Source organism: Maylandia zebra, linkage group LG6 (genome assembly GCF_041146795.1).
Source record: "Maylandia zebra isolate NMK-2024a linkage group LG6, Mzebra_GT3a, whole genome shotgun sequence".
NCBI classification, from domain to species: Eukaryota; Metazoa; Chordata; class Actinopteri; order Cichliformes; family Cichlidae; genus Maylandia; species Maylandia zebra.
In genome coordinates this window covers 7,412,094-7,439,053 of record NC_135172.1, presented here as the reverse complement: position 1 = coordinate 7,439,053, position 26,960 = coordinate 7,412,094, and the positions used below count along the sequence as shown (strand labels likewise).

Sequence of the window (26,960 nt, the reverse complement as noted above, 5' to 3'; positions counted from 1 at the left end):
AACGTGTAAATCTCGCAGTTTGATGTCAAGCCTTTGGGAAAATTATGAAAAGACCGACGTTAACGCTTCCGCGGTTTTATTTTGATGGGTGTGGAAAGGAAGCCGTTTTTCCTATTTTATTGTTGAAAGCAATAACCGGAAAAGTGTTTTGCTGTAATCCAGTTAACTTGATGACCGTACAATCGGAGGCGGATCAGCGGGGAATGTTTCATATGAGCCGGTACTGGCACCGGCGAGCTGTCGGCGCTTAATGAAGGGTGGAAGTGTGTGACTGTGTACAGAGGGACAGCTGGGATTTAATGCCGAGTGAGGCCCGCTAATGTGTGGACGGTAAAAGCTGATGAAGTTCACCAGAGATATCTGCCGGCTGCTAGGCTTAAGAGGCGGTGAGTAATACTGCCAGCCAGCCGTTACCAACTTTCGGCTCTTCGGTGAAATAAAGTGGTGACACTGGTTGGTTGCTCTGTGGACTTTCTGTTTTTATTGAATACTGTATCTCAGAGCCCCTATTGTCCAGGCTTCAGTAGCACTCACAATGAATAACTTTCGGAAATAGTCTGTATATGTGTTAGAAAAATATGCCAGAAAGATGTATAAAACATAAAGAGTCAAACAGACTATTCAGAGATTCAGTAGCTGTACTGTTATCCGTCACCTGCCAACATATAATGATGTTGGTGGCATTTTCCGAGTTTCTATAGTTGCTACATTGTTACATTTACATATGAATGAAGTGTGGCCTTTTTGAGTGTTATAAGACCAAACTGTGTTTTTAGGTTAATAGAAGTTGGACTCAGGTGGAGAGTGGGCATTTTAGTCACTCCTGCCTGTAATTTTAATTGTTCTTCGTGTTTGTGTAAGTGACCTGATTTTACAGTGAGTTCTGACTTGAGTGAGAGCCCAGAGCTCACCAAAGTAACATTTCTGGGGAGAAATGAGGGCTCTTTGGAATTGTTATCAGTGTTTATGTATAATACACATACCTTGGAGACAATCACAAACCAACCACAGTAATAGTAACTGGCCATCTATACCTTTATTGTATTTGAAGAAGGTTATTGCCAGAGCTGCCACCTGTTTCACTTTACTTTAATCCGAGTTCAGCTTCATGCACTATATGTATTTACACAATCCTATTAATGTCCCATTGAGTATCAGGTATGACATTACTGATTTATAATACTAGTAATATTTTTACACATTCACACACACACACACACACACACACACACACACACACACACACACACACACACACACACACACACACACACACATCATTGTTATTGCCAGTTGATTATTGTTAGCTATGTGTGACTAATAGGCCAGTAGCAGCCAACAGTAATCCATGGCTTTTATAGGAATCATTCAGATTACTAAAGTGCTGTGAGGTTTTGGAGATTGGTTTTGTGGCATTTTGCCTTTTTTAAAAACACTATAAATAAAGGATAAAGAAAGATTGCTCTGGAACATGGTTTTATTGGCAGATATCCTGAGTTGAGGTATCAAATGACCAACAGGGTTGGTGCATCACTAATTTATAACAGTGTCTGTTGTGAACAAAGCACATATATGAGCATCCAAGTTATTATTACTACTGAGTAATAATAATCTGAGTTTTTTGTAGTCTGTCTCACTCATATAGATCTGCTATGTAGTGTGTAAACAGAGCATACAAATAATATTGACCGAAGACCCTTTAGTTCCAAAGGCTATTCACACTTTTAATCAACTGTTTAACTAAAGTTAAAGAGTGAACACTACAAGGTAAATAGTTCACTACAGCAGCTTGCTGTTTTTAAAGCTGAACATTATTTTAAAAGTCATTTATAAAGTCTGCATTTATACTGATGGGTGCCACACAGTTCATATTTAAGACCTTTATGGCTTCAAAATTGTACTTTTGGTCTTCTGTTATGATGATTTCCATTTCTGTTTGCAAATGAATTAGATCTTAGGTGCCCTGTTTGGGCGTTTACTATGTTTAGACTCAGCTGGAAAAGGATTATAAGCACAACCAAAAATATTTGACTGACAAATGAGCTGCACGCCAGCCCCACAAGAATGTACAGGAACTGGTCTGACCACCACTGTAACCTTTAAGTTTATGGTCAGCCATGACCGGTAATAACGTCATCCATGTAATGAAGACTTAATAAAAGTGTCTACACTCCAAATATGGGGCATTCAAGCCAGCAGCAGGAGACAGAAAATAAAAGTTGAATTTTACTGAAAGCAGTAAAATGTACTTTAATTTTGTTTGCATACAAACAAATTTGGTGCCCTCCGCAAAGAAGTTTTGGCCTTTCCTCAGTGGGAAAATCACCATGAAAGGACTTTTAATGAGAAGACTTTTAAACAATTTTTAAAATTAGGGATTCAATTAATTCAGCACCATATACATTTTTAAAAATCAAATTACTAGAAATAACAGGAAAACTTGTTTGTGAACATCAGGAGAACAAAATCACTCATACAATACAGACGTACAGATGTATGACAATAAACAGGACTTTTATGTGCCTGGGGTTCAGTGCTGTGCTCTATGGTGGGGTGCACAGGGGCATCAAATACTAAAAGACTAAAGAAAGTGATTTATAAGTCAGTGAGGTTATGTATTGGTTTGGAGCTTGAATCTCCGTCACACATGCCTCATCTCACGCAGAAGCAGGTTCAGCAAACCACTCATTCCACTGCAATGTACCAAAGAGCACTACAAGAAATACCTCCTTCCTTTGTACTTTTATTTTTCAATTTTTTCAGTTAAATTTTTCCCTAACCACCAAAGGTACATGTTGAGACAGAATTTTATGAATGAAAATGAAACCTGAAACTAAATCCAAACGGAAATTCCTTATGTATGACATGGCCTTTAACTATGTCAATGTAGTTGGTTGCTAGTTGACATTCCAGGCTCTGTTTGCATAGTTTACTTGCTAAATTTAGCTGTGAGCCTGCCCACTTAGTGCCACAGTTTTCTAATTTTGCTCAGTTTCCGTGCTATTCAGTGTTGGGCAATCGCTGAAAGTGTCTATCCATATGGATGCCCTTTGTTTTTTTAAAACAAATTTCTCTTTTAATCCCATGAGGAGACGACTTCATCAGTGATGACCCCAACCTTACCATAAATCAGGAGTTTGACAGTCGCTTGGATGTGCTTCTGAGTGTATGCTGCTTCAGCCTCCATCTTAGTTCTTGCTACTATGTGGTGGATAGTCTCCGGGTTAGTTTTGCACTTGGAATATAATGTGTGGGTGAATAATTTTGGAAATATAGTGTTTCTATATAAAGTACAGATGTAAAAGCACTGTTGTGTTTATATTGAAATAAAAACATGTTGTCACTGCAGTCAATGAAAAGTTGTGACAAATTATTATGATCTCAATGTTGAACTGTGTTGGCTGTAATCGTGCAGCCCTTCCTAATTGTCCACATAGGATGCAGACTGCTGTGATGTGGAAACCACACCCTGTGGAACATTAATGACTTTCAAGTGATGAAAATGCAAAGAAAAATAGGCAGGTATTGAGCTCAGCTTGTTTTTAGTTTCACTGAGCGTATCCTGGGATCCTGTTGATATACGATGGCGTGGCGTATATGTTAGCGACACACCACGTGTGACGAGCACCCACATGGATGCCCTTTACGGTGGATACACCAGTATCGAATGATAATGATAGAAAGACTTGAGAGACCCACTTCTTAGAACATCAGTAGTCATGGTGATCAGTTTGAGTGGGATCATCTACAGGTAACCTGCCAGATCCATGATTAAATATCTGTGTGTAATATCCCATATAGAAAAGAAATAGAAAAAACTTTGCATAAGATGTGGCCTACTTCATATAGTGAATCATATAAGGCTTACATGATTTACTCATGAAAGTGGCCACTTTCTCATTACTTTCATATATTGTTTTAGGAAGTATCCAAAACATAGAAGTTTCATTTATATAATTTTTCAAGGGATCTTATATCTGTTTTAATTCTTGTATGCTTTTCATACAAGTTTCACACAAGACAGATACAAACTTTATAAGATTTAGATCTTTTCCATATGGGATAATATGCACTCAGCTCATGTACATTTAAAACTGATGATACACTTTAAATTCATCATGTTCCTTCAACAAAGTAATAAAAAGTCGACAGGAATCTGAAGCATTACTAGACCCAACATCCTTCATCACACTGTGTCTTCTTTCAAGTTCTGACCTTTGCTGTCTGTATCATGACTTTGGCAGCTGAAGATATTTAATTTTCTGGTTAAACAAACGCCTACACCATTAACACGGTCCTCTTCCTGCCATCTATAACCTCTAGACATAAATTAGGTTTATTTCGTATTTCGTATCAGTACTACCATGTTCATCATTCCTCGTGTCCTTGGACTGTGTTGCTTGGGAACGTCATTCCCCTGACTTTTCAGTGCTTATGTTATTTCACATCTTAAAGAAGAATTGTACGTCTCGGTACTTTAAACACAATTTGAAATCAGCATCTTCTTACTACTCTTACGAAAAACAGTTCCAAGTATGAATTGCGTTTCACTTTCTAGTTCCAGTTAAAGAGCTGCTTTTCCTAAATAGCTGCATAAGAAACAAGCATTTAAACATTTAAAAAAAAGAAATGTTATTGAGGTGACTGAGCAGCCCATCTCTTAAATCTCTTAAAGGTCCCAATGGGTTTTCTTTTAATCGCTTGGTAAATTTTCAGGAACTAAAAGATGTTACACTTCAAGTTAAGAGTCACAGATTTTGGCATTAAATCAGAGTAAAGCTTTCAAGCACAACCTCCCCCGGTTCCAAAATACACAGACAACAGAAGAAGTTAAAGTTACAGCAGCTTTTGTATCATAAAGGGCAGCTTTATTCCTTGTCAAGCACATTTGGCCCTGTGGTTTCAATCATGATAATCATTTTACAAACACATTTTTAAATAGGACAGGAATGGAATTGAAAAACAACCAGTCACAGACAGTGACGGGTTCATTATGATTACCGCCCTATCAGTAATCATAATGAACTACTTACTGGAATTAAGTAACACATAAAAACCCTAGTCACAGACAGTGACTGGTTGTGACTGGAGTGGACGTCCCAGCAAATTCACCCCAAGATCAGACCATGCAATCCTCACAGAAATCCTAGCGCTACATCTCAGACGCTACAGACCTCAGTCAGCATGAAAGTACAATTCGAACACGACGGATAAAGAAAGGCTTGTTTGGAGGGGAACAAACACAAAACCTCTAGAAGACTAAGACTTGGCTGTGGACATAATGCACAGCACCATGTTTGGTGAAAACTAAACATGGCATAGAAATAAGACAGGAATATATACACCCCCCCCCAATACAAATATGATTAAGAAGACCATGAATTCATTTTTTGTCCTATCAGGAATTATAGTGATCTACTTACTGCAATGAAGCAACACATAAAGACACACATGAGTCAGAGCGATAGCATGTCCTGCATGCGTCTTTCAGTCTTGTATTTGTTTACAAAACTGGGTGCGTCTGTGTGTGATTAGCCTCGGCACTAATTAGCCAAAAGATTTAGCTGCTAAAATAGGGGGAACTACCCGTTTTGAATTTAATGTCACAGCTATAATACAGAGGCTGGATAAGAAACTTGTTACCTAAATGTAAACATGTAAAATTATTTTCTTTTTAAGTTGATTACGGTTCAAATTTGGAAAATGGAAGCAAGTTCCTCTGCTCTGTAAATGGTGTGAGGAATCAGCGCCACATATTTTATCACACAGACCTCACTTGGTTATGAAACAATCAGTTAATTGTTGACTTTCTTTTGAGCCTCTGAAATTGAAGGACTGCTCATAAAAGTGGCTGTAACTGGAAGCTGGAAGTCTACAGTCTTACTACTGCTTCTGTAAAATTAGCTTTGGTAGTTTATAGAGGCAAAAATAAAATTAAAAAAAAGAAGTGCCATTGTCCAAAGGTTATGGACCTATGTGTATCAGAGCTTCCAAGCATGAAAGAATTTGTGTCAAAATTCAAGATGATGTATTGATGAAGGTAGGCAGGTATTCACAAACATAATCTAAGTAAAGTTTAATTTTAGTGGTTGCTGGGATATAAAATCACTATCTTTTAGAAATTGCATAAGATGATTTCTGATTTTCTTCCTAAAACAAGAAAAGAATAAAGTAAAAAAAAAAATTCCTCTGGAAGCTAGGGAGTGTCCACACAGCAGGTTGGCAATCAGAAGCCATAGAAAGTCAGTGACATTCAGTGACTTTGAGTCACAGCAAGTGACATAACTGTGGGCATTGTGAAGCGGGCGGGTTAACCGGAATTAAACTTCTCCCAACTTTGAGGTGAGTGATTGAAACTAACAATGAGAGCAAAGAATGCTACTGTTTGAGATTTGAGGGAATAGGTTTAAACCAGAGCCCTTGAGTAGCTTTTTAGTTGTTTTTTTAAGTTCTTGCCTTTTAAAATACATCTCAAACCTTTATACTGGTATAATGCTATGTCGCGGCTAGCATATGTTACTAACATTCTGAACTATTGCGAGGATGATGGAGTCTCGCAATAGTTCAGCATCACACGTGGTGATGGCACGACTCTCCTATTCAATGCTCTGGGTTTAATGCATTATAAGGTTGGTTAGGCAACTGGAGGGATTGGTCTACTAGTGTCCAGTAACTACCAAGCAAAAAGCAAGAAGAGAATCACTCGCTGTGTGGACAACTCTTTAGACTTTTACCATCATCTTTGCTATTGTGGGGTTCCTCCGTAGATTTAAAGTGTCATTGGAATCATATTTATGTCATACCACGTGTCTGTGAGTAAAAACATAATCCGAGCAAATGACCTTATTTCACCGGTGCAATTAGGTTAGTTATGCCTCTCTCTCTTGAAATGTGTCTAATATTTTTTATTTTTCACCAAAATAGTTTGCAGTTGATTATTAAAAAACATTGAGCTCAGTTCTTATGCTAAAATAGCCCTGGCTGTATTTCAATCCCATGTTTCTTTTGTCATGAAGTTGGATGGAGTTAAATGTGCCAGTTAAATGAATGACTTCATGAAGCCTCTTAATCACAGTCAGTGCAAAAAGAAGCTAGTAAATGATTAGGATGCACATGTTGTAACATGTAACTATCTAGCTTACTTAGTAGCGTAACTAGCAAATCCTCCAGGAGAACTTGTTTTCTCATCATATTGACAGAAATAAAAATCGGGACTTGCATATTGCGCTTTGTTCTGCAGCACTCGGCATTATTCATATTACGTCTTATTACTGGGGCATTTCATTCACTTGCAAGACGAGAATCTCTATCAGAGCAGTATGCTAGTGTCTGCATGTGATTTTTAACTCAAGTTCAGCACAAAAAAGGGATGAAGACGCCACTGTTTTGCATTAATTGTGCTTTACATGCAAGTTATTTACTTTGAGTACAACTCTCTAGAAGAAGAATCGAATACATGAGCAAAATCAAAGCAAGAATCTGAAAAAAGTGTCTGCTTTTGCATGTACACAGTTTAAGCACTTCAGACAACTGCGTATAAATGCCTCATCAAAACATCCAGCTTCATTCAGTTTCATCATAAAATGGTCATTCACATTTCATTTGTGTAGTCAAATATTTTAAGAATGAATATAAATGGAAACTATGCTGGCTACATTAAACCGGTGGCATTAGAAGGCTGTGTGTCATCAAAGAAAAAGACGGTTCTGACACTAAAATCATCAGACAATAAGCTCCCCTGAAACATGATCATATTAATCAGTTGTTGTCCGCATATCTTTGGATTACTGTATTCTTAGTAAATCTGATAAAGACAGTATGAAATGAAACACCACAGATATCACCTGATTTGATGACATATAAAATGCAACCTTGCATATGTATTGAAATCTGTTCATGCCAGCTGATCTTCCACTACTAACACATGAATTTAAAGCATGGAGGGCAGCCCTACCCAAAAAACCCCACAATGCATACTGTAAAATAGCTCTCTATAGGCTGTCTTCATGTAAGTGGTATTTATGTTGTGGTGATGTTGTTTCAAACTGTAATTTGACATTGGCTAAATGTGGATGATAATTCAAAACAAGCCTGTTGCACCCGTGTAAACATCTTCCCTCTTTCCTGTTCTTTTCATACCTTTGCATGTCTTTGGTGCCACTGAGTCAGGTGGTGCCATTTCGGAAAGGTAAAACGATTCAGTGTCTTACTGTTTCTGATGAAAAAGTCTGCTCTGCTTAGCACCAGTTGCAGCAATGTTGTTTTTGAGGGGTAAAAATGTTCGCATGACACCATAAAGTATATTCTTTCCTTCCCCCTCTTTGCCTTCATATTTGGGAGTATAGGAGACTTTGTTGTGTGTGTGTGGCAATCTGTACCAATGTACGTTTAGCGCCAGAGATTTCCCACTCATTCCCACATTTCCGACTCAATTTCTTATCAAGCAATGCAAATGGACAGGTAGTATGAGATAATTCTGGTTTCCTTCTGCTACGTGGTCTTGGTTTTTCACAACGATAACTGAAAAGGTTTGCTTCATATCAGGAAGACATAGCTGAGGTAAAGATATGGCTACATGCCAGGAGTGTGCAAATGTATCATCAGCCTTAGCCTCAAGACTTAAAAATTTACCACCTTGAGAGCTCAGATAGCTTGATGTTGTTAACACAAGACATTTTATGAAATGGACTTATTCTCCAGGGTGCTCTCCGACTGAACTTCTGACTTCTTTTTGCTCCGAGGGCAGCAGAACAAATTGTTCAGAGCGCAGCTTGCATGGAAGCTCAGCAACAGAAAACTGCTCTCATTACTGACTCACAAAAGGATTCTTAATCCAATCCAACTTTATTTATATAGCACTTTTAAAAACAACAAAGTTGACCAAAGTGCTTTCCAATAATAAAACAGAGATAGCAGTTAAAACCATACTTTAAGCATACAATGAAATCAATAAACAAAACAAATATATAATTGAAAAAGAAGATAAAAATAAATCAACATGAGTAGAATAAACAATAAGATATACAATGAATAAGATTAACAAAGTAAAAAGATTAAGAATGACCAACAGCTGACTAAAAACTGACTACAAACTGGCTCTGATAACACTCCTAGAAGGCCTTTGAAAAAAAGTGTGTTTTTAAAAGTGATTTAAACATTTTAATGATTTTATGCCTGCTCTTTCTCTGCAAGTCTATCAGTTTGCACTTACAAAATGATGACCAACACAAAACACACTGGAAAAATTTCCCTTTTACATTCTGTATGTGGCCAGCAGGAGGAGAATCTGTTTCAAATCTGTTTCATTTGATCTCTTCTGTTGTTCATAACACAGCAGACCAAATCTTGAATGGCTGAAAAATAAACTCACACAAGAATTAAAATGACCAGTGGCTCCTTTAATTGGCATCTCACCCAACTTCTGGTCTAAATAGAAAAGTCTGATGAATGTTTAAATATGTTTACCAGACAAAGTTTGCATATTACATGGTTTATTCAAACTGGCAACCTATTAAGGAAATACTTTAGAGAGAAAAAATTCAACAAGTTATTAACTATCTATGACTACTCAACATATTGATTTTTCAGGAAGTAAAAAAATTGCAGGCAGTTTTATTAACCTCTAACTACTACATGATTCACTGTCTTGCAAATATAGTCATTAACAAGTGTGATAAAGGTGGAGGTTCCCTTGTAACCCTTGAAACCTTTAAATCTCAGTGGCATGTCAAATATTCTATAAAAAGTAAATATAGTCACTTGAAATGCACAGGCTGCTCTGGCCCTCCCTGCTTCTAGTTTAAGCGCGAGGTCACTGATCTGTGAAACGGTTGGGTGTGACATTTTTTCGACCATCCCAGTTCTGGCATCCCGTCTGAGTTTTTAATAATTGATTGATTGGTAAATGTGTCTTGTTTGAATTTGAAAAGTTTAACTTACTGGGTAATGTTCAGCTGAAAATTAAACAAGAGCAAGAGTGAAATATTTCTAGAATGCTTCTAGCTGTTTGAGCACTATTTCTGTCCAGAGGGTCTCAGATGTGTCAGGCATTTTTCAGGCATGATGATCTCCTCGTGTGGCCCACAAGCGTTTCCTTCACCACAGCCTCCACTCACCTGTTGAAAGTTAAAAAAGGAGGGACGCTCTAAGAAACTAAGAGTCTACAAATGCACAGGACACACTGGAGAAAAGCTCTCTGGTATTGGAGCTCTCTTCCTGGACTTAAGTGCTCCTGGTATAATTGCTAAGTAGAGTCAGCTGCAGCTGGCAATACCCAATGGACTCTATGTGCTCCTCCATTGGTAATCCATAAGGAGTTATGCACAGCCCGTCTACCTACAAAAAGTGGCTGTTGTCAAATAAAGACAGTAGCCCTCCAGCCTGTGGGATACTCTTACATGTGCAGCTGCTGGTCCTTTCCAGGCGTGGAAACGTTAGTAACCTATAAAGAGTTGAAGTGAAACGAGGTGTTAAAAACAGTGAAAAATGCCCACTGCAGCCACTGTCTGTGCTTTTCATAGTGTATTTTATTTTTAATCATTGAGTTTCTTTCACATCTGTCAGCATTGTCAACTAGTCAGCCTTCAGCATACACAAAGTTGAGCTACGTGCTGAGGACTGCATGGGAGAAGGTGTGTTGGTTGAAAACCCCTCTGTGTAGGCAAATGTTTATGCAAACAGACACAACTGTGGTGCCATGTAATAAACATTAGTCAGGGGAGGGAAAGTAATACATGCCAACATAGGAAAAACCATGCTAGGACCTACTAGGTCTGTCACAGTCATGAAAAAACAAAAAGGAACACAGAAAGGTAGAGAAGTAGTCACACTCAAAATGTTCTTTTGTTCTGTGCACTTTAACACAATAACATTAAAAAGAAAAACAGAAGCACAATGATGGGATAAAGCGCTGCTGCACTGAAGGATCTGAAACAGTTATCCACACTTTTTTGGCAGGACTACTGCAGCTCCTTGTATTTTAGTTCAACTAATTCCAATCTCTGTTGTTTGCAGCTGCTTGATTGTAATTTCACTCCTGTTTTAGCTCAGCTGAACTGGCTACCTGTGGGGTTCTAAAGATTTTACATTTTTGTTATGTGCTTTTAAACACTGCCCTGTATTAACTCCTTAATACACATCTGTGAATGTGAGAGTGAATGAATAGTGGCATTGTAAAGCGCTTTGGGTGCCTTGAAAAGCGCTATATAAATCCAATCCATTATTATTAATATTATTATTATCTTTTAACTCCCTATTTTGCCTCCAGGTCACTGAGGCACTCATCATCCTAACAAGTTCTCGCAGTTCCCTCTTCTCACCTAAAGACTCAAAGCCATCAGGCCTCTGCTATTATTGGCCTTAAGCTCTGGAATAATCTTCCCATCCAACATAAGAACCTGTTCAACAACTGACGGTTTTAAATCAGACATTATTAACTGCTTCTGGTCCAGTCTGAGGTCCCTCGTGTTCTGGTCAAGCTTGCTGTTTGGCTGTTTTTTTTTTTTTTACCATTGTTTTTAGCATTGTTGGAATTTAGTCGTTATTCTTGTCATGGTGGCTGTTTTCCATGAGTTCTGTGTTTTCTCATTGTTTTTACCACTGTTAGTTATTTACCACTGTTAGTTGTAATTCTATTCTTGGAGACTTGGATTGTAAGTAAGTAAGGCTGTAAAGTGCAGTGGAATCCTGACTTACGAAATTAATTCGTTCCCGAGTGTCTTTCGTAAGTCAAAAATTCTCGTAAGTCGAATCACCCATGGCACCTTTTGAGTGAGGCGATGCTGAACGATAGGCTATAGGCTAATTGCTAACTAGAACAACAATACGTTGTTCAAGGGGTTGTCACATGATTCGGAAGGCATTGTGGGCATTGTAGGCTCAGCCAATCAGAGCCAGCGGATTTCGTTACACGGGCATTTTGCCGTAACATGGGCAGAAATATTGCCGTTCAGTGCCTTCGTAACTTGAATTTTTCTTTAAATGGGGTATTCGTAAGTCGGAGTTCCACTGTACTTTGCAATAGTTTCTGGTTGACAAGTTGGCATCTTCAATGCAAACTACAGAAGACTATGGCAAACTGTCACAAAGCAATCTGAAGGAGATTTTTGTTGCAGATCTGTATACCACTTCATCTTACAGCAACCATTCACTAGTGGTTGGTAATACACGTTTTCCCTAGTGGTCACCAGGTGGTCACTTACCATCTAAAGGGTTTAAACTGCCAACAAATCAATGGTTGGTTGGAAAATACACATTTCTCCGTAGTGAGTGTTGGTTGTAAGGTGGTCACCAATCAGTCTCTAGACCTGCGTAACCAGAGCCTAAGTTGTTAAATTATCTGATCCTGTCAATGGAGATGGCTTTATTACCATCTAACTCAGGGGTGGGCCAGTGTCCTGCAGGTTTTAGATGTGTCCTTGTTCCAACACAGCTCATGTAAACGGCTAAATTTCCTCTTTGGCATGTCTTGAAGTTCTCCAAAGACCTGGTAATGAACTAATCATTTGATTCAGGTGTGTTGACCCAGGGTGATATCTAAAACATGCAGGACACCGACCCTTGAGGCCTGGAGTTCCCCAACTCCTTACATAAAACTGCTTTGTTTACATTTTGCATGTTGCATTTTGTAACAAGTTGCATTTCTGATTTCAATATTTTTTAACCATATTAAAATTTCAATTGAATCGTGTAGAGCGCAGAGTTAGTTGTGATTATATTTTGGCTTTAATCATGAGACAAACATCTCGAGGGGGGAAAAGAAAAGAATCAATGAAAAGACTGATGCCACAAATAGAGTGTAGAATCACCTGCATCTGTGCCTTTTACACAAACAACAAAGTAGCTTCAGTTGCACGTAAGCTGGAAGCACTACATGAAGGAAAATTGTCTTGTGGTCTTGAATGATGTAGATGCACCCACTGACGTTATCAGGAGAAACAGGCAGATTTATTTGCATGTTTTTCAGTTTAAACAAATATCTAACTTGGCACTGATATATTTGTTGTACTTTGAGTTTTACATAGCGTCTGTTTGACCCAAACAGCAAACTGACATCTTAGTTTTGACCTTTCCGTGATCCTGTGTTGTGCTTTTTCTTTCACGCTTTAAGAATAGAGATGTACAGTGGCCTGTATTTAAATAAGTTAATAGCAGTTGTGTTTATTGTAGCTGCCCAGAAGGCTGAAAAAGAAGGGGAAACATGAGATCAGATAAGGTGACACATTTATGTGTTTCCTCCTTTCCTTTCCTTCTGTAAGAAGCTGCCACACGATCACCTGCATGGTTTTGCAAGGGAAATTGGCCAGTCAGAGATCTGAATTGAGCACGTGCTCTCGTACTCTACAGACAAACAGAAAATATAGTCAAATGCCCGTCATTAGAGGCCCAGTTAAACTGATAGCAAAGTGGCTGTTTGTGTTTTCGCGTCATGCCTTTTGTGTCCTGTCACTTTGCAGGAAAACGGCTCAGTGCAATGAGAATATTCCTGTTTGTTTGTGTCTAGACGGTTCTGGACAGGAGGAGATGGAGGCTCAGAATGGACCCCATGACCCATCACACAGGAGGAAGGATCAGAAGTCATCACAGGTACACTGAGCGATTATAAACTATGCGTCATCATTTGGTCAGCTTGTGTTTAAAGCCAGTCATGGAATGAATGTGTGTGTGTTTGCTCCTGTTTGTGGAGCAGGCCATGATGCACAATGAAGAAGATTTGGATGATGAGGAAAGAACAAGAAGGAGAGCTGAAAGAAGGAGGGCCAAAAGGAAAGTAAGTAAGAAAAAGTCACAACAGCACTGTACAAAGTCTTGAACCACCACTAGGAAAATGTGAAGTAGGTACAGCAATTTATTTAAACGTGTAAACATGAATGGTATTAATGTACAAGCCAAAGCCAAAAGCAGAGTTTGTACACTTTCTCGTAAAAGTAGTCTTCCTGCATAGGCTTCTTGAAGGGCATTTAAAGCTGCCATTCTCCATTAAAATTATCCCACACTGCTTCAATAAAGTTGAGGTCTGGGATCTGGGGAAATCCATGGCTGATAGTGTTTCATTGTGTGTTCGTGTATGCTTTTACTGCAATGGGATTGTTTTTAGGATAATTTTCATGCTGAAATGTGAAGCTGTTGGTAATCAGATGCCTTCCAGATAGCACTGCACGGTGGATCAAAATCTTCGTGTACTTTTCTGTATTCATAATTCCAGTAATTTTGACTTCCAAACAAGGACGGAGCCTCTGCTTTGTGTTACAGGTTGGCTGTAGACACTCATTGTTGTACTTCTTTCCTGTCCGCCTCTGCTTATTGATGATGTGAAAGTTAAGTTAAAATGATCAGATTCAAGGAGTGGATAAGTGGAAAAGCAGCCAACCTTCAAAAAGCCTGGAGAACTAGTGCCAAAAAAACCCCACTTTAAAAACAACATGAGTGTCTGGCTGCTTGGAAGCGAAGTGTAAAGAACAGAGTGGTGGCTCAGGTCTACACAGTACTATTACGATACCTACAGCTTATATAGTATGTTGTCAGTGTTAAAAGCTGTTTTCTAACTGAAATGACTGCATCTGCTACATTATCATACAGCTTAGCACTACTCACATTCCCTGCTGCTCCACCTGTTCACACACATTGTTAAAATGCATTAACCAACCTCTTTCCTCATTTTATGATACATTCTAATACACGTGTGCTTCTCCACCTCTGTTTACTCATGTTTCATGTCATCATCTATCATCCAATAGCCATCATGTCCTTGCTCTTAATTTCAGAGGCAGAAAGAACGGAGGAAACTAGAGCGAAAGGAGAGGATGGAGGATGCTTCAGAGCAGGTGCGGTGCTAATATTCACATTTGTCTTTCTTTCTTTCTCTTTTCTTTCTTTTCACTGCAATCATCAGACCACATCACCTGATGCCTCATACCCTTTCACACACTTAGCTGGGAAACTATCTGAGTTGCCTTATCCTGCCCACACTTGCTGTGCTTCTGCAAGCCACTTTGCAGTCCACCTTCACTCCACGTTATGCAGTATCTGATTCATGTAATAAGTCTTTTTTCTGCTTGGTGTCTTTGTGTTGTTCTACTGCAGGCAGCAAATATATGTTACCACAGGTGGAACTGTCATCTTTTTACAATGGTGGTTTAATGACAACACTTACTATTATACAGTATTATATATGTTCTTAAACTATATACAAAATTACAGACAATAGAAATCTGTTGTGTAGAAATCACAGCTCTTACCTTTGTCTGTAGGTTGCACACAAAACCATTTACTCTGCTACAGCCCCATTCAGTGTCCTTTGCTCTGAGGTCAGCTAGGCTGTGTTTTATTGTAAATTTAAAGACAGGTATCAGTTCTCACAGGTATCTGCATCTTACTTATTTTTTATAATAAGTACAAAAGTCATAAGTCTGTATTTTTATGTACAGTCTGTGATTTAGATTGTAATTGCTCAACATTTATTTTTAAAGGCTTTATTATAACAACATTTTGCTCTTCTGTTATAATGTAGGCTCTTATAAAATGCATAAGAGAAAACAATCACATCACCACTTGTTTTCTTCTTTATTGGGTTTACTGGCTGCTTTAATCTAACACATAAAATGCTCACTTTCTGTGAAATACAACACAAAAGAGAGAGACTGCCTAATACGGAGTGAAGACAAATTCTTCTTGCAAATCCAGTTCATCAAAAGCTCAAGGTTTCGAGTTGTTCTACTCCCACACTGAAGAAGGCCTAGCTTATCCAGTCACTTTATATAATGATTTTATAGTTATTCCACAGTGATGCTTTTATTTTGTAACAGGAAGAGGAAGCAGCTGGAGAAGTGTCAGATACTGACAGTGATGAGGAGATGAAAGAAGAAGAGCGATGGACTGCCGTTCATTCCAGAGCCAGATGCAATCCTGAATCAGTGGCTGCTGTCACAACGGAGAGCAAGACGAACCGCCAGCTGTCCCACTGGATGTCAGATGAGGTGGGTTGAAGCAAGGTAGCCGTACTTAGTGTTTTATCCCGTCCATTTGGTGGGAAATAAATAATAAAACAGAACATATTTCATCCAGCGAAGCAAAAGAGAAACTCAACGGTTTAACAGACCTGCAAGGTGTTCTGGAAGTACGACACATGAGGCTTATCATAGAAAACACTGATTTCTACTCTGTAATAACCTGCTCCAAACATGCTTGGTATGACTTGCACTTGGTATGACGGTGCACCGTCATGCACATACACTGTTCAAAAAGCTTAAAGCAGTGGCAGTGGCAGATCTCAATGCATTTTAAACATCTATCCTGACATGGACTGGGTGTTGTGTTAGGACCCAAAGGAGGCCACATAACCTGATGGAAATAAAAATGATCAACCTACAGAGGGCTGAATTCAAAGACACCCAAAAGTCAAAGATTTTGCTGAAATTGCATTGCTGCAACTCATTTAATAGTTTGATTGGGCATGCTTGTATGCATGCCTAACAATATGCTCCAAGTGGTGCAACCTGGAGCCGTCAGATGGAACGAAACATGATCTCTCAGAGCTATTCTATTAGATTTCAGTCAGGCGAGTTTGAGGGTGAGTCAGTGGTATCACATTTCCTTCATCCTCCAGGAACTGCCTGCATGCTCTTGCCATACCAGGAGGACCCAGGACCTACAGCACCAGTGTAGGGTGTTGACACTGGATCCAAGAATTTTATCCCAATCCATAATGGAAGTCAGGTTGCTGTTGCCTAGCCTGTAGAGGTCTGGGTGTCGGTCCATAGATGTGCCATTTTAGACAACCACTGCTGAACAATGCTACAGGCAGCGACCTGTTCCTATCTGTGAAAAGCACAGGGCGCCAGTGGTGGAGATGTCAATTGTGGTATTCTATGGTAAATGCTAATTGGCCCCATGGTGCAGGGCACTGAGCACAGGGCCAGGGCGGGGGGATGTTGGGCGCTAAATGAAGTTTGTTTCTAAATATTTGGTCAGAGACATTCACGCAGTAACCTGCTGGAGGTCATTTTGTAGCTCTGGCAGTGATCATTCTGTCCCTCCTCGCACAAAGGAGCAGATAGCGGTCCTGCTGATGGGTTAAGGACCTTCTATGGTCCTGTCCTGCTTTCCTAGAGTAACTGCTTGTCTCCTGGAATCTCCTCCGTGTTCTTGAGACTGTGCTGGGAGACAGCAGACCTTCATTATCTGTGCAACCTCTGTAGGATCCAAGTATCACCTCATGACACTGACTCTAACCAAATGCACAATTAATGAAAAAGGTCAGAAAAGATGAGGAGGGAGAAAACCTCAGTGTCCATGGTGTCCCACACCATTCCTGTTTCACGGGTTGTCTCATTGTTGTCCCTTTAGTGCAGCTGTTGTTATTTTCATGAACATCAAAGCAGCTGACTTGATGTTGTACTCTGATTAAAAATCTTTCCCTTAATAATTTTAAGCAATACGGGTCTTAGACTGTGAAACACTTGTACACAACACCTGTATTCCTATTATCATAAAATTAAACCTGCACTGACTTTTATGTGTTTCAGAACTATTTGAACACACACAAAGACACGACTCAGAGTCTTAGAAAGTATTTGCATTTCTATGAATAGGTAAGCTCTGATTTATGGATAAACTGTGACTTAGGCAACTGATGTGAGAACTAAGAGATCTGTGCACAAACACAGTAAAACCTCTAAAAAATACTAAAGCTACTGCGCCGTGTTTTGGATTCAGCGCCTCCAGTTCTGGATCATAAAGGATCATAAAGATCAGCCAGTCTGATTTATGTATTTTTAGCTCGGAGCAGGTCAGAGCAGATTGACATCTTCAGTTTTTGTCACTCTATAATACTGAAGGTTTTGTGTTACTTCCTGTGGTTCAGGAGCCTGAGTGGGATATCAGCAGTGCATTTGTGGCCAACGCTGCCAACAACATTAAACTGAAAGGCCTGATGAACAGAGCAAAGCAAATCTCCAGAGAGAACAAGGAAAATGAGGCCAGGAGCAGCCAGGTACTCTCTCTCTGTCTCTCTCTCTCTCTCACACACACACACACACACACACACACACACACACACACACACACACACACACGCAAGGTCCAGTGATCTAGCCCAGAGATGAGCTTATATGATCCATCCTCTTTCATGTACGGCTGGCTAAATGTATTTTGAGTTAGAAACCAGTGACGTGACTGCAGTGACAGAACTTTCTGTGGTGATTTCAGGAGGAGAACACAGAAGAAATGAGGAGGATGGGGGAGTCCCTGACATGTGAGTCTGCTCATGTGTTCTTCTTCAGCTCTATCCTGCAGCCAATGTTCCCTCTAATTTTTCATGTGTCTGAGCGAACACACAAACTCCCTGAGCGGTCCCTTGGACCACTGTGAGCCACAGCAGACGTGTGCACTGTGGTCACACCAGCATCGAATCCATCCAAGTTACATGGTTTATTAAAATAATCACATTACAGCATTTACATTTATGTTACACTACTTTTACTTAACTGCTTTAGCCCACTTACAATGAAAATTAAAAAAAAATCTTGTTCATGACCTGTGTAGCATGTTAACACAACTGGAAGTAAAAATAACTTGAACTCCAATTTTGAAAACACAACTTTCTTTTTTCTTTTTTTTTCTTCTTCTTCTTCTTTTTTTTTTATTTTTTATAAAGCTCTGACTTGTATTATGAGTCTGTGGTCTGGGAGAGAGTCCTGTAACTCTGTCTGCAAAATACAGCATATAATGACCAATGTTGGGCAATTAATTATATAGTTACTTCTTCAAAAAAGTTACTGAGTTTTGCAAACAAAGTTTTTTGCAGCTGTTTACCTAAAAATGCAGCCAAGGCGTTTTTTTAAATAAACATTTCAAATTATTTACAGAACAATCAGCTGTTCTGCATCAAATTTGATGCCACACAAATTATTTGTGCCACTCCAAAAAGTAATTTCTGTCCACTATGAGATGAAGGAGAACAACAGCCTGATACCTGCAGGCCTGACAGCAGGAGATGTATCACTGCTGTAACACCTGTAACATTCAGCAGTGGCCTCATTGTTCTGACACACACAATAAAACTACTGACTACACTACACACTAACTACACAAGATATGGGCTAAACGTCGCAAATCTCTCACATCTCAAACACCGCCGTCACTCCTAAAACTTCCCCCTTCTTAAACCACTAAATGCCATGTTGCCATATTATTTTTGATTGGCCGACACATGGTACATTTTTTGACCAATAGGAAAGGCTGGGTTCCATCTGTCCTGCTCACATCTCCAATGGTTGTACACGTTGTCATTAACGTGGCTTCACTCCACATCAGCCACGCCGTTTTGCTCGCTAAAACACCGGTGTCGGCACATAAGGACGCTGTCATAGCCTGTCAACGACGTTGATTAGCTGCGTATATACGAATGTGAATCGCGTGATTGGCTGGACTATGGGATAAGGTGGCAGCGTTCTGATCCCATACGGGAGCAGCCAGTCACTGACTAACACTGCAAAACAGATTGTTAATGTATTTACTTTAATTTCAATTCAGGTTAGATTTTTTTTTGTGCACAAAACAGATTTTTTGTGCGCAGAGACCGTGCCAGCAGTGCGCAATTGCGCACGCGCGCCCCTTAGAGGGAACATTGCTGCAGCCTTGCAATAATTTCAGTGCACAAGATGCCATCGGTCCATTTTTAGATTTAAGCCCAGTCAAATTCCAAATTTTGGACCAAATTTGCAAAATATTTAGTCATTCCCCAAAAAAGGAAGAAATATTTCTTCTCTCTAAAAGATGGTGTCTATTTCAGGAGCGTTGATCGGTATTCGATTATGTAACTCATGAATAATATGTGCTTATATATACTCATTGGCCTTTTAATTATGCACGTCTTGTAAATTTTATGTTTAGGAAGCAGCTACGTTTTCAGTTTTTTAAAATATTGTCAACAAAAGTGATCAGTCTACTTTGTTTATTACTGAGTCTGTAATAATGGCAACAGTTGTAATGATAATAATATTAATAATGATAAACAAAAAGGAAAATGCTAATCATAAATTGTTGCTGCTGGATTGTTTGCCTGTAGGAAAGCGAGTTGCTGTTTATGAAAGTCAGACGGTTGCAGCAGCACAGACAACTGAAAACAGACATTGCTACATTGGATGGTTTGGCCTAGCCAAAAACATACCTAATAAAGTGGCCAGATAGTGCGTAATAAGTAAGAATTAAGACAAAAAAATGAATGTGTCACCCCTACTCTACGCATAAAAGTGTGTGTGACCTTCTCCAGTGCAGGGCATTAAGATGTTCGAGCAAGCCCAGTACACAGAGGCGGTGGACATGTTCACAGAAGCCATCTTCTGCGACCCCAAAGATCACAGGTGAGCTGACCTGTGAACCCAGACTCCAGCTCAGACTTCAGCCTTTTTCACATCCACTTTGGTTGAGTAAAGTCTCCTGCTGCCTGTGTGTTCGTGTCTCTTCTTGTGCCTCAGGTTATATGGAAATCGGTCGTACTGTCACTGGTTTCTGGAGCGGTACTCCTCAGCTCTGAGTGATGCTCGAAGGTCCATCCAGCTGGCTCCCGACTGGCCGAAGGGATACTTTCGTAAGGGCTGTGCTCTGGTGGGGTTAAAGGTCAGTGAGTTCTATATAACAAATAATACATTTCAATGCCAAGCAACTGTGTCTTTATTTTTATATGTTTCTGCATAAAAGATGCTACAACACTCTATCGTTTTATTTCCTCCACTCCTTCTTTCACTAACTGCTGTTGCGTGTCTGTGTAAATGACAGCGGTACAGTGAAGCAGAGAAGGCCCTGGAGAAGGTGCTGGAGTTGGATCAGAATTGTAAGGAAGCATCCAAAAAACTCTTTAACTGTCGGGTCCTTCAGCTCATGGTGAGGAACGTCACGAGTGACTTCAGGGTTCTGGGGTATAACAGCTGCCTGGAAGATATTTTAAAAACTTAAATTTACAAAAACATTTCACATTCTTTAAAAAAGTATAAAACATCCTAAATTCTTGGGAACACCAGTTACTGTTGGTGCTTAGAAATGCAGACAAACCAAAGTGAGCTGTTTACTGCTGGTGTCCAACAGGACGATGGGACACGACTGAGAGAAAAAGCTCAACTCAGCTGTACATTTCCTTAAACTCCACCAGATTCCTTCATTTATTCACACAGTTTTAGATGTGTATCTGTTGTAGTTTACGTTTGAATTTCATCGAATGTGAGATTAGACATTGAACTTAGATGACTTAGAAAATAGATAAAAGCTTATTATTGTTATAAGCCAATATTCTGTAAGAATTCTTTTTTGCTGAAAATGAGCAATAAAAAGTCAATTCTGTGTTTATTAAATCAAACTGTCATTAGGACAAATCAAAAAGTCATGTTCATTTGTGGGGATTTTAACATAGATCTACTAAATCCAAACAAGCAGAGAGCGACAGAGGAATTTATTAATACAATGTATAGCTTGGGACTTTTTCCAGTGATCACTAAGCCCAGCAGGATTACAGCACAGTCGGCAACCCTAATAGACAATATATTTACTAATGAAATAGAAAATAGAACCATAAGTGGTCTCCTAATTAATGACATCAGTGATCATCTACCTGTTTTTATAGTGTATAACAGCAATTACAGGAAGGTTAAACAGCAAAACACAATAAAATACAAACGAGTGAGAACAGAAGAGTCAATAAACGCATTCAAAAGTGATTTACTCAAGCAAGAATGGGAGATGCTGTATAAGGAAAAAAATATTGATAAAGCTTATGAGATTTTTTTAGGAAAATTTAAACTGTTATATAATAGTCATTGCCCAGTAAAGAAATATAGTAAAAAACAAAAATATGCAGAGTGCCCATGGATTACAAAAGGATTGCAAAATGCATGTAAGAAGAAAAATACCTTATACGGAGAATTTATATTGAACAGAAGTACAGAAGCTGAAAATAAATACAAGAAATATAAAAATAAATTAACGAGTATTTTAAGGTCATGTAAAAAGGAATACTATGAAAAATTACTGATTATGAATAAAAATAATATTAAAGGGATTTGGAAAACATTAAATACCATCATCAAAAAGGGCTCGGGGCAGGCAGACTATCCTTCGTATTTCGCAAATAATGATAGAAATATTACTAATATGAGAGATGTGGTAAATGAGTTCAATAAATTCTTTGTAAGTGTTGGGCCAGACTTGGCTGAAACAATTCCTGATATAACAGATTCTGTAGAGAAAGAAACTAGACTCATTGACCGCAATCCTCATTCAATGTTCTTAACGGTGGTGGAAGAAATGGAAATCATTGATATTGTTGGGAAATCACAAACAAAAAACTCTACAGACTCTGACGACATTGATATGGAAATCGTTAAGAGAGTGATAGAGGGCATTTCCAAACCCTTAACACACATTTGCAATTTGTCCTTACAAACTGGTACATTCCCAAAACAAATGAAAACAGCTAAAGTAACACCACTGTTTAAAAATGGTGACAGACACCAATTCACAAATTATAGGCCTGTCTCTCTACTTTCTCAGTTTTCAAAAATACTGGAAAAAGTCTTTAGTAATAGACTTGACAAATTTATAGATAAACACAAAATAATAATGGATAGTCAGTATGGTTTCAGATCAAATAGATCAACATCATTGGCATTAATGGAACTGATCGAAAATATCACCAACAATATAGATAAAAGACAATGTATAGTTAGTGTATTCATTGACCTAAAAAAAGCTTTTGACACAATTATTCATGACATATTACTTGATAAACTGGAGTACTACGGCATTAGAGGAGTGGTGTTAGAATGGGTAAAGAGTTATTTGAGAGACAGGCAGCAATTTGTGAAAATTGGGGAATATCAATCAGAGTGTATGGACATTGTTTGTGGAGTTCTGCAGGGGTCAGTATTGGGACCAAAGCTGTTTATCCTCTATATCAATGATATATGCAGAACATCAGATATACTACAGTTTATTCTATTTGCAGATGATACAAATATTTTTTGTACTGGAGAGAACTTACAGCAGCTTTTGGAAATTGTCACACAAGAAATGATTAAACTGAAAACATGGTTTGATAGAAATAAGCTATCATTAAATTTGGAAAAAACTACATTTATGTTATTCGGAAATTGTAAAAAAGATGCAGGAGCAAAATGATTAGTAAACAATGTTGAAATAGAGCAAGTTTCAGATACAAAATTTCTGGGTGTGATAATAGATAACAAAATCTGCTGGAAACCTCACATAAAGCATATACAAGCCAAACTGTCAAGAAGCATCTCCGTACTAAGTAAAGTTAAATATTTTTTGCCTTCCAAATCACTCCGGGTACTTTATTGTTCACTTATATTGCCATATTTGGAATACTGTGTGGAAATTTGGGGAAACACATATAAAACTGCACTTCAACCAATATCCATCCATCCATCCATTCGCTTCCGCTTGTCCTTTTCAGGGTCGCGGGGGGCGCTGGAGCCTATCCCAGCTGTCATAGGGCGAGAGGCGGGGTACACCCTGGACAGGTCGCCAGTCTGCCGCAGGGCCACTTCAACCAATATGTAAAATTAAAAAAAAAGCAATCAGGATGATTAATAAAGCAGGATTTAGAGACCATACTAACATCATGTTTTTGAAATTAAAAATACTGAAGTTTATGGATCTTATAAAATATAAAACTGCAAAAATTATGTACAAGGCCAGATACAATATGTTACCAGGAAATATACAGAGGATGTTCTATGACAGAGAAGGAGACTATGAATTGAGGGGGAAATTGAATCTAAGGATTCTTAAAGCACGGTCAAAGGTTAAAACCTTTTGTGTCACTATTTATGGGGTAAAACTGTGGAATAGTTTTACTATAGATCTACAGCAATGCTCAGGAATTAGTAAGTTCATGAAAATACTTCGAAAACTGATTTTGGAAGAATATGATACCGATAAAGATGATCACCCATTGTATGTATAAAAATATCAAATTATATCCAAATTATATCAATCACGGTAGCCAAGTTTATATAGGTTCTCCTCGTGTATCGTGTGGAGTATGTGATGATGGGAATTAGGTGAATTATGTGGGATCAATAAGATGTTGAGCAGGGGTAGGAATTAATAAGTATGTTCATACTTCTTCCTACTCCTTTTCAGACCAAACATTGTTACATTATGTCAGACGATTTTGTTTTATTTCATTATATATTTTTTGTTTATCTGAACACATACGTGTGTGTGTGTATATCTACATATATATTCGTATCTGTAAATGAAAATATATGTAGTGTGTATATATTGTTTTTTGTTTTATATGTCTGAAACAAATAAAGATACAATACAATACAATACAAAACTCGAGCTGATGTTGCTTTCCAAGTGATGACAGTAAAATGTTTCTATTGTCTGACATAAATGATTTTTAACTTTGTTTTTGCAGGAGATGGGTTTCGATGAGGCGCAGAGCAAAGAGCTTCTACAAAAGTTCACCACTGTTCAGGCAGTCGTCAACCAATTTGAAGCCAGAAGTAAGAACTGCCTGCAATGTCACCTTTGTCCACCATGAGGCAGCACTGTTGCATAATGACAGTATTTTGTAATAAAACCAAAATTTAAGCAAGTTTAAGGAGTTTGTTTGTTTAAATCGTTTTGTGACAAAGTATTTCGTTTTTCTCTCTCGTAGCTCTGAAGCTCTTTTCTCAGCAGGACCAGAGTGGGTAGGTTATTACCTCACCCATCTATCACACATTCAGAAACCCAGAGCACCTTTCAGGGAAATCTTTGTTGTGATTTGAATGGAATGAAACACAACAAGTTTATTTTATTTCCTTCATAGAAAGAGACATGTAGATACAAGTGAGAAAATAGTTCTGCATCTTTGTCATCTGTTAACACTGAACAATAACCACACTTTCCCTTCTGTGTGGTCGCCACACTCGTTTCCTTCGCTTCTCTGTTTTTTCCTCCTGTCTTTCAGAAACTGTCGCTCTCTGTGGGTTGGAAACGTTACACAGGAAGTTACAGAGAAGGACCTCTGTGATCTCTTCAAAATGTAAAGACTGTGTGTGTGTGTGTGTGTGTGTGTGTGTGTGTCTATGAAGACATTAAAGCTTTAAAGAGTTTCCAGCAGTGATAGCTTATTAATAGTATTAACCTTTTCTGTGTGTGTTCAGCTTCGGTGAGATTGAAAGCATCAGAGTTCTTCATGAACGCTTCTGTGCCTTTGTCAACTTCAAGAACGCCAACATGGCTGCCAAAGCCCTGGACAAGCTGCAGGTGTGTGACGGGCCTAGAAACCGTCTTCATCATTGGGACTGTCTGTGTCTCGTTACGCTGATTGATACTTCTGAGTGTCAAAAAACTGAATATTGTCATGAAAATTTGTCTTAAAGAAGTTTAACTGCACTGTGTCCTTCTGTCCAGGGGGTGGAGCTCGGGGGCAACAAGCTGGTGATGAGGTACCCAGATCGCTGGATCCACAGGACTGTGTCCTCCATGCAAAGAAGCAGCAGCAGCTTGGCCTCCAACACTGCAGGAACTCAGCCAAGTTCAGCTGCCTCTGGGTACAGAGCGACTCATTAATGTGTATCTGTGGGCTTTCCAGAGGGAGGGTCCCTTACAGTGTGACACAAACAAAATCACCGTAGAATAGTTTTCAGTAGTAGCTGAGAGATGTTACTTTTCTTATTGATCTCTTATCAGATCTCCTCTGCTTCTGTCCACACAGGTCCCGATGGCGGGCACCTTTAAATGGAGATGAGTGCTTTTACTGGCGGACCACAGGCTGTTTCTATGGCGACAAGTGCCGCTTCAAACACATACCAGACCAGCAAGGTCGAGACAAGAAGTCTTGGCAACCATGATGTCCCTTATCTTTTCAGCTCCTGCCCGCAAGGCACATCAAAGTCCACTTGGGAACACTGACAACTGAATGTTTGTGAAGAAACCTGAGACATGGATCACATGTGATAACCAAAGTCAGAAGATGTGACTCTGAAATAATGAAGGATGTTATGCAGACCCTGATCCGGGGAAGAATAAATCCATTTTAAAGAAAATCTTGTAGCAGAGACAGTCCTCAGTGGAAATGTATTTTTCAAGGCTTCACTTGGATTTCAGAAACAGGAGCTCCTGGTTTGTGTACAGACGCATGTCGCAGGATTTATGGTCCAAATGTTTGGTTGAACCATGTTGGAAACACTTTAGATTTTAAAAAGAAGTTATTTTCATATCAGTAAAATTAGATTTTGCATATAAAATGTATAAATATTTGCATAAAACAATAAAAACTGATATATGAGACCTTTTATTTTCCCTTACTGTTTGTTGTTTTAGTTTCCAGCTGCTTGCATTTGTTCTTCAGAGAAATTCTCGGGTTTGGGAGTGATGGTTTGATCTTCGCTCTGTGTTATTAAAACAGAAGACAGAGATACAGACGCTCTCATTATGTGTGTTCATGCGTATTAAACTCTTATTTTTCAGTAATGTGAGGCAGAAGAAAGCAATCCCATTGTGAGCTATTTGATTTATTGTTGAGGAGTCTACCAACCACAATCTAAACAGAAGTGGGTTTTCGTTTGTTTGTGTTGTCCGAGACCACATCCTCCTGAACAAGTGCTCTATATGTTAGCTAATTGAGTTTGCCCGGGGCAGAGTGTGCCTGCAGATGGGTTTGAATAGAGATGAAAGGAGCAGCTATGGGTTTATCAGCACCATGAGTGGATCGTTCAGTTTTCCTCCTCTCTGTCAGGTTCTTGGTATTCTGTCAGACTTGTTACTAAATTGTTTTTACTTCCGTGTACAAAATGTATAAGCTATTTTATTGCTTTCTTAATTAATGCACCTCACCCTGCAAACCGAACCTGCAATTTCATTGGACTTTGTGTTAAAGCTTCCCTTCCACTAATGTAGGTTGTCGACATTCTGTTTTATGGCTTTGTTCTGCTTGGCTCTACAGCCGT

At 38.9% G+C, this 26,960-nt stretch overlaps 1 protein-coding gene across 2 annotated transcripts; it reads left to right on the top strand.

Moving 5' to 3' along the window:
* The first annotated feature begins 188 nt into the window (after nucleotides 1–188).
* On the top strand, nucleotides 189–26,301 carry LOC101487344 (uncharacterized). Of its 2 annotated transcripts, none has more exons than XM_014411162.4 (16): nucleotides 189–386; nucleotides 13,502–13,584; nucleotides 13,688–13,768; nucleotides 14,763–14,822; nucleotides 15,804–15,974; nucleotides 17,861–17,989; nucleotides 18,205–18,250; nucleotides 20,270–20,360; nucleotides 20,475–20,616; nucleotides 20,776–20,880; nucleotides 24,440–24,527; nucleotides 24,683–24,716; nucleotides 24,977–25,051; nucleotides 25,173–25,275; nucleotides 25,423–25,562; nucleotides 25,727–26,301. In XM_014411162.4, the coding sequence occupies exons 1-16, from the start codon at nucleotides 341–343 to the stop codon at nucleotides 25,860–25,862; spliced, it is 1,530 nt and encodes a 509-aa protein (XP_014266648.3). In that variant the 5' UTR covers nucleotides 189–340; the 3' UTR covers nucleotides 25,863–26,301. The 2 variants fall into 2 exon arrangements, with proteins under 2 accessions (XP_014266648.3, XP_024658497.2); XM_024802729.2 differs by lacking the exon at nucleotides 189–386 and adding an exon at nucleotides 6,289–6,342.
* Nucleotides 26,302–26,960: the final 659 nt, after the last annotated feature.